Source organism: Hevea brasiliensis, chromosome 6 (assembly GCF_030052815.1).
Source record: "Hevea brasiliensis isolate MT/VB/25A 57/8 chromosome 6, ASM3005281v1, whole genome shotgun sequence".
Taxonomy (NCBI): Eukaryota; Viridiplantae; Streptophyta; class Magnoliopsida; order Malpighiales; family Euphorbiaceae; genus Hevea; species Hevea brasiliensis.
This window is the reverse complement of record NC_079498.1, coordinates 4,198,451-4,215,544: the sequence shown is the minus strand read 5'-3', so window position 1 is coordinate 4,215,544 and position 17,094 is coordinate 4,198,451. Positions and strand designations below refer to the sequence as shown.

At 31.0% G+C, this 17,094-nt stretch overlaps 2 protein-coding genes across 2 annotated transcripts; one reads left to right on the top strand and one right to left on the bottom strand.

Moving 5' to 3' along the window:
- Window positions 1-1,458: 1,458 nt before the first annotated feature.
- LOC110665355 (NAC domain-containing protein 68-like) lies at window positions 1,459-3,454 on the bottom strand. The gene is made up of 3 exons (XM_021825418.2): window positions 3,123-3,454; window positions 2,744-3,030; window positions 1,459-2,186 (listed from the first exon to the last, which is right to left on the bottom strand). Exons 1-3 carry the CDS (start codon window positions 3,292-3,294, stop codon window positions 1,596-1,598), a joined length of 1,050 nt encoding a protein of 349 aa, XP_021681110.2. The 5' UTR covers window positions 3,295-3,454; the 3' UTR covers window positions 1,459-1,595.
- Window positions 3,455-13,200: 9,746 nt separating this feature from the next.
- Window positions 13,201-16,117, top strand: LOC110665354 (zinc finger protein BALDIBIS). The gene is made up of 3 exons (XM_021825417.2): window positions 13,201-13,856; window positions 13,980-14,376; window positions 14,628-16,117. The coding sequence occupies exons 1-3, from the start codon at window positions 13,721-13,723 to the stop codon at window positions 15,694-15,696; spliced, it is 1,602 nt and encodes a 533-aa protein (XP_021681109.1). The 5' UTR covers window positions 13,201-13,720; the 3' UTR covers window positions 15,697-16,117.
- Window positions 16,118-17,094: the final 977 nt, after the last annotated feature.

The following is a 17,094-nucleotide window of genomic DNA, read 5'->3' as shown; positions in this document are numbered from 1 at the left end:
ACAAGTAAGGGCCGAAAAATTGTAAAGTCCAATTCACCCCCCTCTTGGACTATCTTGGGACAACAGATAAGCAAGTTCCTTTGATGGTTGAAATTGATACAAAGGTGAATATTATTCTTCTTGGTACCTTGTAAATCAGATCATGGAGACAAATATATTGGAGTTTCCTGGCTGTTTTGCTGTTTTTGTAGGTGGATGAGGCAACTTTAGATCTTAGAAACACAAATGTTAGGCTCAAGAAAACAATTGTTGAGGTAATTGACATAAATATGAATATTTCAATTTCAATTTCCACAATGCAGTCTTTAAATCAACATACCCTTTTTTAGCTGACTTAGACATTGTTCCAATAAATAGCTTTTCTTTGCTCCTTCTTTCTTCCAGATAAGGTTCAGTTGAAACTTCTGCATTGACATTATTCTGCTTTGCGTAATCTTGGGAATTGCGTCCTATATCTAGAAGTACCTTCCTTTCTTATCTATTTTAATCTTTTTCATATTTGGAGAAATATTTAGAGCCATATATCATAATTCATATCCTTTCATTTTATTTTTTTAGTTTCCTGAATTGATTGTGGAATAATTTTCTTAACATATTTTGTTAAGATTTTTGATGGCAAAATATATGTTTGGTTTTGTTACATCCCTTTGCATGTAAACAACCTGAAACTGATTTGTAAAAGGGGACTGTAGTATTCAATTACCAAAAAAACTAGGACTAGTGCAAAGTGCAAACTGTCTGTGTGCAATAATCGTGTTCTTGCTTTCTTTTTTGTTCATATTGAAATATAATGACTGATTTCCAATTCAGATATATAATGCAATTCTATGAGGAAGGATGGGCCATTTCTGTATGCATCTCAACAAAATATTCATCTTATTGAGATGATGAATTATGGCTTCCCCTAGCATTTGCAGAATAATAACTATGCAGTTTCTCATGTTATATACCAAATTCTCATTTTTTGACTATTAATTTTGTGTTCTTTGATTGCTTTACTTTTTTTTTTGCTTAGTAAATTATTTAATGAATTCTTGTTGTTTCTTGCAGTATATTGAGATGAATGGGTTTCATGGGCTTGTTCTGCTGTTTGATCATAATGTTGTCTGGTATAATGACTTTCATCATCTGTGGGCCTTTTCTGAATTCTTTCAGTATCTTAAGCACTTGTTCATTTATTATACTGCCCTCAAAGAATTCTTTCGCAGTTGACTTTTTGTATCAAACTTGATAATAATTATTGGAGCTTTAAACATATGGCAAAAAGATCAATTTATCATAATATGTTATGTCACACTCTTTTGCCTGTCAATGACTTCTAGCATTTATTATTGCATATCATACAAATATTATTTTGCATATCTTAATTTGGGGCTTTCATGTTTCAGCATCAGAATTTATTGTTTATAAATATTCAACTATGAGTCCATGCTTCTATTATAAGAGAATTAGCCACAGACTATTCTTGATAAACGGAATACTACTTCGGTTGATGCATTGCCCATCTCCCTTGAAACCTATCCACCTTGGCTGCCTTATATACATTTTGTGTTGTACAGTATGACTTTTAAGAATAGGCTTCTGTAAAGTGTTCATCATTGTAAATATTTACCACCGAAGGCCAACTCATTAAGCTCAAGAAGTCCGCTGATTGGATCAAATGTGTTAGAAGTGTAGAAGCTTTCTTGTAACTGGTTTTGGTGGTAGTAGTTCAAATCACTGCTGGGTAGTGTGTGTCTAGGTAGAAGATCCTCATCTCTATTGCCATTGTCTAGCTTCTTGTTGGATGGATGGAGATTTTCACACCGAGCTTCCTCATTAGGTTTCCTCTTCAGTGAGCTATGATTGTCAAAAGAAGCAACAGTTATTGGAGAATTCAACATATCGCTACCATCTTCATAGACCAAAGTAAAACTGTTGTCCTTGTTGCTCCCTTGGTTGCTAATACATGAAATGGTTTCGATTGGAGGTAAAGTTTGCCCAGCAAGTATGGAAGCTAATAGTCTACAACCATTGTTTAAACAATCAGTGATCATGTCATTGTTATAGTTGGTGTATGTGCGACATGCTTCCTCCATATTTTGTAAGTACCTAACCAGATCTTTGTTCTGCTCGTCTTGAACTTCATTTGTTTTCTTTGACGCATTGCCTTTTTTTTGAATTCGGCATAGTACCCAGTCATCTAACTGTAAAAACAGGCGGATTTTTTTTTTTTAACTGGATTTAGTGAGATTTTTCAATGAAAATGAAATAAGTAATATTGTGGTGATACAGCATAGATGCAGGAGTGAAAAAATGAGAAGAGTAAGGCATCTATTATCATTCTTATTCCATCAAATTGAAGTATTGAACTGCAGATTTATCGTGCCACTTTGACATATATTTATTTCGCTCATCATTGGATTATTAGTACTTAGTGATTTAAACAAATAAAGCAGGAAGTTCAGGGTATTGCAGCAGGTTTGTTTGCTTGAAGGGATTTCTGCAGTGGATTTCATATCATATCATATCATATTAGCTGCCTATGATTCCTTCACTTTGTTGTCCTATGATCATGTTCCTGCTGGATTTCTTTCCCTCTTAAGGTACAAACTTGCTTTCAGACTAGTTATACTCAAATAATTAGTGTTGAAATTCTAAATCAACTTATTTATGTCAACATAAAACCCTAAATTAAAATTCCTGATACTAAAGAAACATTATTAATTAGATTTTATCAGAAAATCATTGATGTTTAACTTACTCTCATTGACCCTTTTGACCTGGAGGGTTTCACCGTTGCATCAAGCAGTCTATACTCATTCATGATCCAGTCTGTCTTGGTTCCTTTAGGAGGTCGACCCAAGTAAAAAACTAGAGCTTTTCTGACTCCAATGTTATTTGATCCAGAAGAAGTGAGAATAGGTCTATTAGTACCAGTGGCCTTCCAGTAACCTGCCCCCGCAGCCCTGTTTGGCCTTGTTCCGTTTGGATACTTCCTGTCTCTTGGAGTAAAGAAATACCATTCATCTTCTCCAAACAAAGCCTTCTCTGTAGTTTCAACAAAACAAGATTATAAATTAAGTGCAGCCAGGATATAACCCAGGAAAAGAAAAGGAATTAACAGGATGCAGGAGACAGACTAGGCAGCTCCCATGGATTGTACTTGTACAGATCGATTTCTGCAATAATGGATGCAGGAAGTGGACGTGAAGCTACTTTGTTTTTCAAGTAATGAACGATGAGCTCTTCGTCGGATGGATGAAACCTGAATCCTGGAGGAAGTTGGAAATTTGAAAAGCGTTCCCTTTCCATTGATATTTCTCTGTGCCTCTTCTGCTGGCAATGATTAGGAGATTTGGGAGTCAACAAATTGCGATATTATCAATCGAAAATGTAGTTGTAAGAGTGAAGTGTCCAGGGATTATATGGGGCAATTTCATGCAGATATGGACAGCATTTAAGATAATAGAAAGGAAAGAGCCAACCAAATTTACGAGTATGCTTAAAGAAACAGACTGAAAGCAACAGGTTTTGGCTTTTACCTTATGGAATTGTTATTTCGTATTCCTTTGCGAGCTGCCCAGCTGATACAAGGTCGTTAATAACATTTTTCTCTTTTGGGTACTTAATGTCAAAGGAAATTTTCAATTAGCTTTCGCATATTAAAACAAAGTCTCCTCTCTGAGTGATCTTAAGGACACACTCCTCTATATTGACCTGATACATTTAGGAAAAACAATCTCAGAGTGCTCACAGACCTTGATTGATAAGTAAGTGAATCCCCCAACCTTGCTAATCTGTTGGGTTTTCGTTGAAAACATTTTAGTATAAATGCTTTTGAATTGAGCTTGGGATACATACCTGAAGGAATAACTTTTCTAGACTTATTTGATTTATGAATATATACTAAAACTGAATTTTTTTTTTAAACTCCAATATTTCATTAAGTGGTTGTGGGATTGCTAGGGATCCTAACAAGAAAAACATTCGACTTTCATTAATAGAAAAAGTTTAAATTAATGTTAAAGTTTTTTTTTCGACTGTTTCATAATTTTAGAAACAATTTCAATATTACTGAATTAAAATTTATTAGTAAACTAATATTAAAATTGCACTGAAAAATTTATCCTCAAGATAAGTGAAAAATTATTTAGAAATCTCTAAGTCATGTTTATCTTCACCTATGATTTTAACATTATTCAGCTAAATAGAAAAATTTATAGTAAGTAAACAAATAAATAATCAAATATTTTCATTATTATTAACTGTATATTTATAGTAAAAGCCTAAATATCTACATGTACTAGTTAGAGAAAAAAAAAAAAGTATTACCTAGATCTGTTAAAATTGAAAAATATATTATCTAACTTCGTATAGTCTGCATGAATTAAGTGACTGAATGATAAAGACATATTACTCATTTAATAGATTTAAGTTGAGTTTTCACTTTTCTAATCTTACTACAGTCTTACTTATAAAAATAAAAAAAGAAAAAAAGAATTGTCTAGCTTCCTTTTATATGAATCACTGCATATCTCCCTCTTTTGCAACAAAGCTAAAGAATTTCCCTCAATCATGGACAGCTATAGTTTTATTTGGTTCAAACTCTCTTAATCTTTTGAAAAATTCACTTCTAATGAAGTAATTTACCCCTTTGAATTAAAGGAAGCTACTTCTTATGAAGTGGAATAAAAATGGCAATCAAAAAAATTGAATTTGTTAAGTTAAAGCTTTTGAGTAAATTTATCTTCAATTAAATAAGGCCTAGATAATATTACCCTTTTTTTTTAATGCCAATTACTACTCTCATAATGCTTTTTTATTTTGTTTTTTTTGTTGCATTTTCCAGGATAGATTTAAAGTTTCGCTTGTTTTATAAAAAATAATGTTTAGAAATAAATTTCTAAAAGAAAATTATTATTTTTATTATTTAATATGACATTAAAAATCAATTGAAAAATAATTAAATTTATTATAAAAAAATTAAGTGAAAAAAGTAAAAAAAAAATTATTAATTTCAGTGATTTAAAAAGCCCAAGTGGGCCCACAACAAAAAAAAGCCAATGATAGTCAAGTAATCATTAAGAAAAAAAATATTTTTCAGAAGCTATTTTCCAAAATTTGAAGAGTATTTTCTCATTATTGAAAAAATAATGTTTCTATAGTATTTTTATTTTTAACTCTTAAATAATTAAAACATAAAAATATTTATTTTAAAAAGATATTTTTCACAAAATAAATGAAGCTTTAAGTGTAATTGAGTGAATGAAATGACCCACTCAAGCTACGAAAAAAAATACTAAATTATAGAGATAGATGAAAATATTAATTTTAAGAATTTTTTTTTACTTGATTAACTCAAATGAAAACGTTACCAATTGCCAATTAAAATAATTGGGTCAATTTTATATTTTTATTAAAAAAGTAAGAAAATTAACTAAATTTGGATACTTAACTTGGTAACAAACTAAATCAAAGTTATATAAAATTTTTGTTTTCAATATTTAAATATTGTTTAAATTGTTAAAAAAATTATAAAATGTAAATTAAAAAAAATTCAGTGCAACTTTTTATTTTCTTATTTATATTTTAATAAATTCTTAATTAGATTTTTATTATGATGAAAAGTTCAAAATATTATCATTTGCTTGCATTGATCTAATTAAATCTATTATAAAATTATTATTTATTAGTCTTATTAGAAGTCCCACATAGAAAATGTAAGAAAAGAAAAGGCAAAATACATATGTTTGGATTTCAACATTAAATTAGTTAGTGAGTCATTTTGATGAGTAAAACAACTCGATCACGTTTATGAAATTCGTATTAAAATGAATTAATATTTAATTTATTTAACACTCTCTTTAATTACATATTTAGATCCGTATCGAGTTAATATTAAATGTTAAGTGACAATCACACGATTACACTTGATGGGAGAGTATTAGAAGTCTCATATTAAAAAAATGTATAAAATTAAAGGAAAAAAATATATATGGTTGGATTATAATATTAAATTGATTAGTTATTTTGACATATAAAATAATTTAATCACTTATATAAAATTTGTATTAAAATGAATTAATATATAATTTATTCCGTAATCTCTCAAATTTAACGATTCTTATCTATAAATCGTCGCGTATTGGAAGAACATGAAATTAGAGGCATCCCCCAAAATGCCAAACAATAAGTATATTGTAAACTTGTAATAAAATTTAACCATGCATTTTCATCCTTTTAGTTTTTCTCACTATTTGGTTCTCAAAATTGGACTTACCCTACGAGTTTCCAAGATATTCTGATAGAAATAAAGATTAATAAAATCTAGAATTATCGAGATGGGCTATCTCCCTCAGTTCAGGATCAATGAGGATTAATTCAGTTAATAAAATTCAATCAGCACTAGATTAAGAGTTGAGTCCTATCAATCGTTACTATTGTTTTAATTTCTCAATGAAATTTGGGTATATCCTAACTCTTAATTTAGAAAATGTGAAATTTCAAATTTAAATATCAATTGAGGTGGAAAAAATTGCATGATTAAGACAAGAAAGGTTGAGTCATAATATGCCAGATAAAGAATCCTGAAATTTAGTGGAAGGTTGGACGTAATTATAAACAGCAAGTAAAAAATGATCCTGTTCTTGGCATTATTTTATGCATGGCTTAGGTTTATCCGTAGCCCAAAGTATATGGAGATGGTGATACCACACACAACTGATCAATATTAATTTATGCCAAAACAGTGATCAGTAACCCATGAAATCAATGGGGAATCAACCGTCTTAATTTTTTTTTATCTTTTTATAATTAGGATTTTCTTGGGTTTTATTTCTAACCATTTGCGGTTTGCTTGCAACTTTTTATTTGGATCTTGCTTAATTTGTACCTTATTATGCTGCAAAACAGCTAAAGCGCACTGAATCAAGGCTGCGAATTTTTCTTTTTGTAAAAATTTAGATTTTTTTTTCTTTCTATCACGTGTGAGTGTTATGTTTTTAATTACTAAATTAAATTAAAGTAGATTAAAAAAATTCTGATTTAAATTCAAAATATGTGTTTTTTCTAATATATATATATATATATATATATATATATATATATATATATATATATGTATATGTATATATATATTTTAATAAGCAAAAATTATATACCTCTTGATTAATTCATTCATGAGAATGGGTGGCTTGGCTTTATTTGGAGATAAATCTGGGATTCTAACTAAACTTCTGAGTAGAAATTTAACTAATCTCAACTATATATATTATTATGATTGTATTGGGTTGGATTTATACTTATTATGCATGATAAAATGATTTAAAAATAATAAAAAAATAACATTAAGAATATGTAAAATATAGTCTTAAACAGAATAATAAGATATATTTTTTTAAACAGAATAATAAGATGTATTTTTTTTTCTTTTGGTAAATACCCAATTTCAGTATGAATAATCTCCTATTAATAAAAGTGAATTTTTTAAATTATTGGAAGCACATTAAGTCGGATAATAATTCATCGGCTACACAGCAGATAACAACTTCTTCCATCTTCAAGTTACCTCTAATTAGTCATGAGGACCATTGGAGGTAATTAATTAACTAGATCTCTCAATGAAAATTAAGAAAAGGGTTTTGTTTTCTTTGCCAATTAAGCAGTGAGGAAGGAGGAGAAGGTAATTAATTAGAAGTGAAGCTTGTTGATGGAAACAAAGCGATGAAACCCAGGTGTAAAAAGTAGGTTGATTATGGATGGAGACATCAGATATTTATTTTAGGGAATTAAAAGTATCGCATGAGATGGTGTTAGAAACATTGTTTAAATCGATTAGGGTTTGTATTGTCATGAGATCGTAGATATCGAATCCTATGTGGTTTTGTCTTTCAAGATTGATTGTTTGTTGTTATGAACATGACAGAGACATGGCTGAAAACTAAACCAGTTTTGAAAGATCGAATTCACATTTTCTTTTTAGAATGAAGGTTATTTCAATGTGTTCCACTCAATGGCGAGCCATTATACGACTTTTTATTTTCTAATATTTTTCTATAAGTCCAATTGAAAAATTTTCAAATACGAATCTCCTATTAAGAAAAAAAAAAATCCGCACTTTCTTAGTACAATCCATTCCAATTAATAAAATAACACAATCAAAATTACGTAGATAGACTCCATGATTAAAAGAATTACCTTTATACCTAAAATTCATTTCAAAAGGACACAGAAACTAAGAGTTATTGAATAGAACCAACAAAACAAAGATCCAACAAAACAAGCTCTATAATAAGGAGAGACACTTCTATGAAAGGAGTCAAAACATTAACAAAACTCCACTGAGGAGCACTAACACTCCCCAGATCTATTAACAAAGGTTGATCAGAGTCAATAAATTTCAGATATGGTTGAAACATATATAGATTTGAGAATTATTAGAAGAAAATATTTAAAAAAAGAAAAATCAAGAAAGCAAGAAAAAGGGAGGGAGAGTCATTAGTAAGAAATCCACTGATGGTTGCCAAAAAGAAAAAATAAGGGAAAGATAGAAGAGAGGAGAGGAGAAAAGATGAAAGGATGAGAGATGTGCTTTTGTTTTATCTTTGAATTAAGATTTCAAATTATTCATGCAATATATTTTCTATACATGGGATGTACAAAGTATTCATCCACTCTTTTAATTGATTTGATTACAATAAAAAAAAAAATCAATGTAATATTTGCTTGAAATATATATATATATATATATATATATATATATATATGTGTGTGTGTGTGTGTGTGTGTGTGTGTGTGTGTGTGTGTGTGTGATCTTAAGTGGAGTTAGTCTAATTTGACTAATTAATACTCTTTTATTTTAATATAACTATGGATGAATATGATTTATTTTAAATTAATTTTAAATTATAAATAATAAAAAATAATATAATTGTAGAGAAATGTCTAAACTATTACTAATTATTTTTAGATTATATTGTAATAAGTTTAATTTAGGCTTTGAGTTATAGGAGCCTGGAAGTATGAGTCGCCCTGTTGAAGAGTTTCATACGCAAGGACTTTGGATGCCATATTCAGAGGCCCACGGTGGACCAACTTCACCAATCAGACAACGTTCCCTCTCCCATGTATCACATGCATATGCACCCCTTCATAATAATATTAATTAATTAATACACCAAAAATTTATTATTATTATTATTATTATTATTATTATTATTTAAATTTATCGATTGATTTTAACTGAGTTTAAATTCAAGATATTATAATATTGAAGCTACTTCAATATAATTAAATTAAAATTAATTGGTTATATTAAAATTATATTATCAATGTTATATTATCTGGAGATTTGCAAATGAACTCAACTCAACTCAATTAAGTATTTATCCCAAAAATTTGAGGTCAGCTATATGGATTCGTTTTCTCCAATCTAAATGATTTTGGGTTAAATTCTCATAAATGTGTAATGCTTCTAAGTTGTGTTGTACTACTCTCCTCCAAGTCAATTTAGGTCAATCTAGTGGTTACAAAGAGATAACAATGAATTTCAAGTAGATGAGTATCCGGTATACATAGGATAATGATTGTAGGTAGATGAGTATCCGACATACATGGGATAATGTTATTATCCTTCATCAAGGTCTACCCATTTTTTTCTTTCTATCCTCTAACCTAATGTGCTCTACTTGTCTAAGTGGAGCCTCTATATGTCTATGCTTCACATAACCAAACCACCTCAATCTCCCTTCTCTCAACTTATCCTCAATTGACACCACTCCTACCTTTTCTCTAATACTCTCATTATGGACTTCATCTAGTCTAGTATGGTCACTCATCCACCTTAACATTCTCATCTCTGCAACTGTTATCTTAGACGCATACGACTCCTTTAGTACCCAACACTCACTACCATATAACATAGCCGGTCGTATGGCTGTACGATAAAATTTTCCTTTCAACTTATTGAGAATCTTGTGATCACATAAAACTCATGTGGCACGTCTCCACTTCAACCATCCAGCTTTAATCCTATGACTAACATCCTCCTCACATCCCCCATCTACTTGAAGGACTGAGCCGAGATATTTAAAGTGATTACTTTGGGATAGTACCATTCCGTCCAAACTAACTCCTTCCCTATCACCAATTTGGCTTCACTGAACTTGCAATGCATGCATTCTGTTTTCGTTCTACTTAACTTAAAGCTCTTTGGCTCTAGAGTACTTCTCCAAAGCTCTAGTTTTCTATTGACTCCTTCTCGTGTCTCATCTATTAGAACAATATTATCTGCAAATATCATGCACCAAGGAATACTCTCTTGCATATGTTTCGTTAATTCATCTAAAATTAATGTAAAAAGGTAATGGTTTATAGCTGATCTTTGGTGTAATCTAATTGAGATCGAAAAATCTCTTGTGCCCCCTTCCACTGTGCGCACAATAATAGTTGCTCCTTCATATATATCTTTCAATACTTGTATGTAACTAATAGATTTGCAAATGAACAAAATACAATTTTATAATTTGATCTCAAAATTAAATTTAAACCTTAATTAATAAAGTAGAAAATAAATTGATCATTTGTCTAATGATGAACTTATCTACTAATCCTCATAGATGAGATTTTGGTTGTAGTCTTGCTGATACTTAATGGTTAATAGAAAAAAAATCCATATCCGTTTACCTAATATTTCCTGGGTTGATTTTTATTTATCATTTTTTAAAAATTATTTAATTTAAAATTATCTGTCATTTTAAAAATATTAAAAAGTATTAATTAATTTTTTGTAATTTTATCCTTATCTCTACTAAACATAATAATCGTTAATGGTACAATTTCATAAAACTCTTCTTATCACCTCCATCTTAAATAGATGAGATAAATAATAATTTAATTAAATTAAAGAATATTTTATTATGATTTAATTACTTTCTTAATATCATGCAAAAATCTTAAATGACAGATAAAAGTGAACGAAAGGAGTATTACTTACTCCCTCTATCCCATTTCAGGTGATATTTTATATTTTTTTTCTTACCTTGCTTTATTTACCTTTTTAGAAAATTAAAGAAATATTAATTTTTTTTTCAATATTACTCTTATCTATTATTATCTCAAATGCTTTTATCTCTTTCTTATCACATTTCTGATCAATCTTAATTAAATACAATGGTATTTTAGCTAATTTTTAGTTTTTTTTTTTATAAAAATGAAATTATTCAACTATTTTCTTAATTATTATGCAACTGTCTTAAGAAAAAAACTTGAAATGAGACGAAGGAATTAAAATTTTTCTTCCAGGAATGTCAAAGAGCATAGATATTTGTGAAAGGTAATTAAGATTCATACATTAATTTAAAAAAAAAAAAAAAAAAAAAAAAGAGAAGAAACAAGATTCATACAGTAATTTACACACTAATCAGGCATTTCATAGTCATTTGTTGAAATTGCAGCTTTAACGTCCAATTTCAAGTACAATCAAAATCAAATGTTGAAGTACCTTTGCAAGAAAAACGTTTGCTTTCACACATCTGAAGTTCTCTTTTTCACACGTGATAGCAAGAAAAAATAAAGCATATATAGGCTGGTTGGTGCGGTGTATATATATAAAAATGTGCCATATTGACTACTCTTGAACTTCTGAAAGCTACTTGCCTTGGATTGATTGTGCTTACTTACCTTCCATTAAAATTTGAAACCAATTTCACACACACATATAAAAATATTATATGAATAATCCCATATCGTAATTCCTAAGTTAATTGATTTGTTTCATTAGACACAAATTATATATTCCTTATTGTATTTAAACCCTTAATTTTAAATTTTACATTAAAAAACGTGTATTTAATTAGATTCGGCCATGAGCCGGTTCGAATAATAAATTAAACAAGAATCAATTTAAGTCAAACTCAAAATCAAATCAAATTAATAATTTTAGTTCATAAATCAGTTCAAATTTGAGGTATAGAAAGCTAAATAAACCATATCGAATTAAACTATATCGAATCATTTTGAATTTGAATTATTTTGAACTAAATTAGTTCGAATTGTGAAACTGAATAAATTGAATCGAAACCGGCTATTAATTAGGGATATTTTTCAAGTCAATTTTATAAATATTAGTATTAAGTCTATTTTGAGTTATTTTAAAGACAAAGTCTCTCGTATTAATATATTATATTTAAAATTAAATATTTTTAATAAAATTAAATTATAATTGATAAAAAAAAAAAACTCTTATTCATACTTAAACTGAAATTCTCCATTAAATTTCAATACCATCACGTGCGATGATTTTGCATTGTAAGATGTGTAGTGCATTATGAACAAGTCCATAATAAAATTAATGGTTTTTCATTTGTAAGTCTGTAATCCATGAGTACCACCAAAAGTCTAAGTCTCTGTGACTGGGTTGCATAACCCCACTTGAGAAATTAGTAACCCACTTGAGAAATTAGTACTCTTTCGATTTCAATCACCCCACAGAAAGGGCAACCGAGTCAAGTGAGATGCAGCTAAGTAATAGTTATAAAACATCAAATTAAGACCGAGTCAACTCACAGAATTCTTTTTCTGTTTTTAGAAAAAAAAATAAGAGAGAGATGAAAAAGAAAAGAGATTCTTTAAATTCTGTAATGTAGCAGCCACCTCTCTCCATGGGTGGGGGCTTTGAGGAACGAATTTCTAGAGAACTGTGATATGAGTAGTGAGTGTCTCGTGGGCTAGCTGGTCGACAAATGAAGCGGTACCAGTCTTCTCTTGTCTTTCTATTATCATCTCTCTCTCTCTCTGTATCTGCCTCTGCCAGTCTTTGTGGGTCCATTCTCTCAGCCACTCATCTCTCACGGACGGCATTCTCATCTTCCTTTTTTCTTTAAAAAAATTAATTTTCTTCCTCTTCTTTTCTCTCTCTCTGTCTCCTTAGTCTCTAATCCAATTATAGCATAATCATTTTAATCTCTTTGATCTCTTACTGGCTGTAAAGGCAACTCACTTTTTCTCTTGCTTTCTCTCTATCCTACACATGACATGCTCCTTTTTCAAATCCCCTTTGATACGATCTTCACCCCCTTTTCTTTTTCATTTGTTCTCTTCTCCTTTTCTTCAACATTTATAATTAATACATGCTTCAGCTCATATATGATTATTATATCATGGTAGGTCCATATTTAACATTTTTTTAAAGCATTATATGCTGTCAAGTTTGGAATATCTTTCATAATTTAAATTAATCAATTATGAGAATTTAAATCTCTATTATTTAACTCTCCCTCCGTGAGGTATATGTTTATATATGCATATAATATGGTTTTATAGACGACGTACGTGGCGGTCCAGTTGAGTCTATGGCTGACTTAGTTGGAGAGGAGCCGTGTAGGATAAGGGGAGAGAGAGAGAGAGAGAGAGAAATATTCTATCTATAGTTAGCAGTGTCGTTTTGTTTGGTGTATTTGTCTTGGCTTCAAGGGAAGCAAAGCAAACATGAGTTTTGAATTAAGGTAAGGGTGCAATTTAAGGAATTGAAGACAAGTCTAAATTGGGATTCTTTCTTTTAGAGGGGAAGAATTTTTGAGAGATTTGTTGGGATTATGCTGAGCAGTGAAGCTTTTGTTTTTATTTTATTTCTTGGTTTAATTTGGTAGCTACTGCTCTACCTCTCCCTCATGTTACTTCTTCTCTTTTAGCTAGTTTAGGACTCAACCCACTTTCTTTCAGCTTCAGTATACCAATTACAATGATGTCTGAAGATGGGTTTTCTGTTCCCTCCTCTACCTTCAGAGGCTTTGTTCATCAAGAACCAACTCCAAACCCTAACCCTAACCCTACTACAAATTCAGTGAAGAAGAGGAGAAATTTACCGGGAACACCAGGCAAGCTCATCTATCTTCACCTACCTAACTTTATAAATCACATATGCAATTTTTTTTTTTTCTTTCCTGCATGATTGTTTCAAGTTATTTTCTCTCTGGGTTTTATTTCTTTGTTTCAAGCAGATCCAGATGCCGAAGTAATTGCCTTATCGCCAAAATCTCTCATGGCAACAAACCGATTCATTTGCGAAATCTGCAATAAGGGCTTCCAAAGAGACCAAAACCTTCAACTTCACAGAAGAGGTCACAATCTTCCATGGAAGCTGAAGCAAAGATCAACCAAAGAGGTTCGAAAGAAGGTGTATATCTGCCCTGAAAAGAGCTGTGTACACCACGATCCAACGAGAGCCCTTGGCGACCTCACAGGAATAAAGAAGCACTATAGCAGAAAGCATGGAGAAAAGAAGTGGAAGTGCGAGAAATGTTCAAAGAAATACGCAGTTCAATCAGATTGGAAAGCTCATGGCAAGATCTGTGGCACCAGAGAGTACAGATGCGACTGTGGCACCCTCTTCTCCAGGTATATATGCATGTATATTGATTGTAGATTTCAAATCTGTCACTCTCTTTCTTGATTCTTTGTTTGGTGTGTAAAAATATTCTCCACTTTATGTGATTAGTTTGTTGAAGAAATCAATGCTCCGAAGCAGCCTTTAATGGGGTTTTATTATATTTATGATACATTAGAATTTAATGAGGTGAGACCATAAGGGTCTTCTATAAATATACAAAAGTTTGTTGAAACGAGGCTAATTTGTGCTCATCAAACAGGAAGGATAGCTTCATCACCCACAGAGCCTTCTGTGATGCTTTAGCAGAAGAAAGTGCGCGATTCACTTCAGTTTCAGCAGCCATTAATGCGAACTTTAGAAACGATTTGATCAACGGAGCTCCTAATAGTAATCCCCATCAATCCACTGGGATATCCCAATTTTCATCTGTGCTTAGACCAGAGTTTGCCGCTGGATCCGAGCTGGTGGGTGATATTAGCATTGTTGATGGGCAAAAGCAAAGGCTTCCAATATGGCTAGACCACGCCAATCCACAAATGAGCCCAATTGGAGTTGCAAATAATTCTAATGCTTTCTTGGCATCAAACTCAGCTTGCTTGCCTGAATTTGTTCACACAGCACAGATGAATATGTTTGGTTCAGCATCATCACAAGCTCAGTGGCTCAATAAGTACCAAGAAGCACAGCTTACAGGTGGCAGCAATCTCTCTATGTCGGCATTGCCACGAGGACTAAAAGAGGAAGAAGGGAACACGGGAGATCTATCTGAATCTCTTACTTCTTTGTATTCAAGTAACCAGCATCAGCAGCAAAAGAACTCGGCTCACATGTCAGCTACTGCACTTTTGCAAAAAGCAGCCCAAATGGGATCTACAAAGAGCAACCCAGCATTCAGTACCGGCAATGGGATTTCATTGATGAGCTCACCATCTCTCTCAAATGCGACAAGCTTCAACACTTATGACCAAAGCAAAAGTAAAGAAACCCTCAAGTTTCTGAGCAGGCAACCAAATCAAGCTGCAGAGAACTTTAACGAACTAGCTCATTCGCTTTCTCCTTCAAATCCAGCCACGTTTTTGGGTGAATCGAACTCAAACACAATTTTGGGTACTACTAGTACGACCAGCAAGAACTTGAATCATTTAATGATGCAAGCAAATAGGAAGCAAAACCATGGGAGCTCCAGTGAAATAGAAGGAAGTTTAACCAGAGACTTTCTTGGTGTAGGTGGTGAAACACGCAGACCATTCTTGCAAAAAGAGCTAGCAAAGTTTGCATCAATAAGTTCAGGAATGGATTTGAGCCAATACAGTTCTGGGCATCGTTGAGTTAATCCAATTCCAGAAAGTAAAATTGTTGTTGTACTATACATTAGCTATGAAGCTAGCTAGCTATAGCTAGTCTGTGTTTTTTTTTAATTTTTTTTTTATATACATTGAGAAAGTAGAATATTAGGAGAAAACAGACAAAAACTGAAGAAGCCTGAGCACCGAGTTACACTCCATGGAAGAAAGCGAGTGAACTCGAACGAGTAACGAGTGAGAGACTCGTGACTGAGTGGTCAGGGTCGTGGGGGCCACTGCATTGGAAGAGACATAGCAGAAACAGACAGACATGGAAATCAATCAAAGGAGGTTGTTGGGACCCTCCATGCAATGTAGTTTGCAGCTTCTCTCTTTTTCTTTTTTCTTTTTTTTTTAATTTTTCTGAAATTTGAAAAAAAAAAAAAAACTTAATGACTGTTGATTAGATTGCGACTCCAGATGATCACTGATCACGGGATTCACAGCCACCCTCTACTGTGATGGCTGTGATAATTTTCAACAGTAGACTAAAAAAAGGGTTTTTCGTGCATAGATTGCATTTGCATGCACTCGCTCATCAACTTTTTGGAACTGGATTTTACTTCTACAATAATTGTCCGGTAAATTACTATGTAAACTGAAAAATTAAATTTTAATATTTTTAGTATGATCATATAAATGTATTGTTTTTTTATAAAATCACAAAAAAATATATCTATATATTTTTTTTATAAATCACAAAAAATATATCTATATAAGTGAGAGTGCATATATTTTGAAACTCATTATTGTGTGAAATTTCATATGACCGTGAAATTATTATGATAAAATTTAATAATCAAAATCAATTATTATATATTTAATAACTTTAAAATAAAATGAAAATATATTGAAATTTGAATATTATCAATTATATTTTTAATTATAGAGGATTATCATATTGGCCAATAGATTAATATATTTCTATTTAATTTTTGCATTATTATTGTTGTTATCTTGTACTATGCAAACGAATGTTGTCAATAATTCAAAATGAATGATTGTGTCTGAACAATTATTATTATTATTATTATTATTATTACAACTTTAATGAACGAAGAGTATCAATCAATTATTTTGATGAGCGATTACTACTAAAAATAGAATGCTAAGCTTTTGGAATAATAGTAAAATCTCATGGCTTTTGCCATGCAACAGTGATATTTGATTGAAATGATCATAGAAGGAAGAAGAAGAAGAAGAAGAAGAAGAAGAAGCTTGAGTCTTGCATGAAATCGAACGCATAGACAGGCCTTTTGTAGCTGGACTGCAAATTATATTTTTGTTTGAAGCTGGACTGCAAATATTATAAGAATGAATTGCTAAAGAGCTGTAACCCTCAGATAAGCTTTATATTCACATTAATTTGTCTATGAGTTTTTT

What these genes read in the sequence shown, in the direction of transcription:
- LOC110665355 (XM_021825418.2), bottom strand. Translation starts at nt 3,294, where the DNA reads ATGGAAAGGGAACGCTTTTCAAATTTCCAACTTCCTCCAGGATTCAGG. An exon ending in CAATCCATGGGAGCTGCCTA is followed by an intron (nt 3,031 to 3,122) that starts GTCTGTCTCCTG and finishes TTGAAACTACAG; the next exon opens with AGAAGGCTTTGTTTGGAGAA. An exon ending in GGTCAAAAGGGTCAATGAGA is followed by an intron (nt 2,187 to 2,743) that starts GTAAGTTAAACA and finishes CTGTTTTTACAG; the next exon opens with TTAGATGACTGGGTACTATG.
- LOC110665354 (XM_021825417.2), top strand. Translation starts at nt 13,721, where the DNA reads ATGATGTCTGAAGATGGGTTTTCTGTTCCCTCCTCTACCTTCAGAGGC. An exon ending in AAATTTACCGGGAACACCAG is followed by an intron (nt 13,857 to 13,979) that starts GCAAGCTCATCT and finishes TGTTTCAAGCAG; the next exon opens with ATCCAGATGCCGAAGTAATT. An exon ending in TGTGGCACCCTCTTCTCCAG is followed by an intron (nt 14,377 to 14,627) that starts GTATATATGCAT and finishes CTCATCAAACAG; the next exon opens with GAAGGATAGCTTCATCACCC.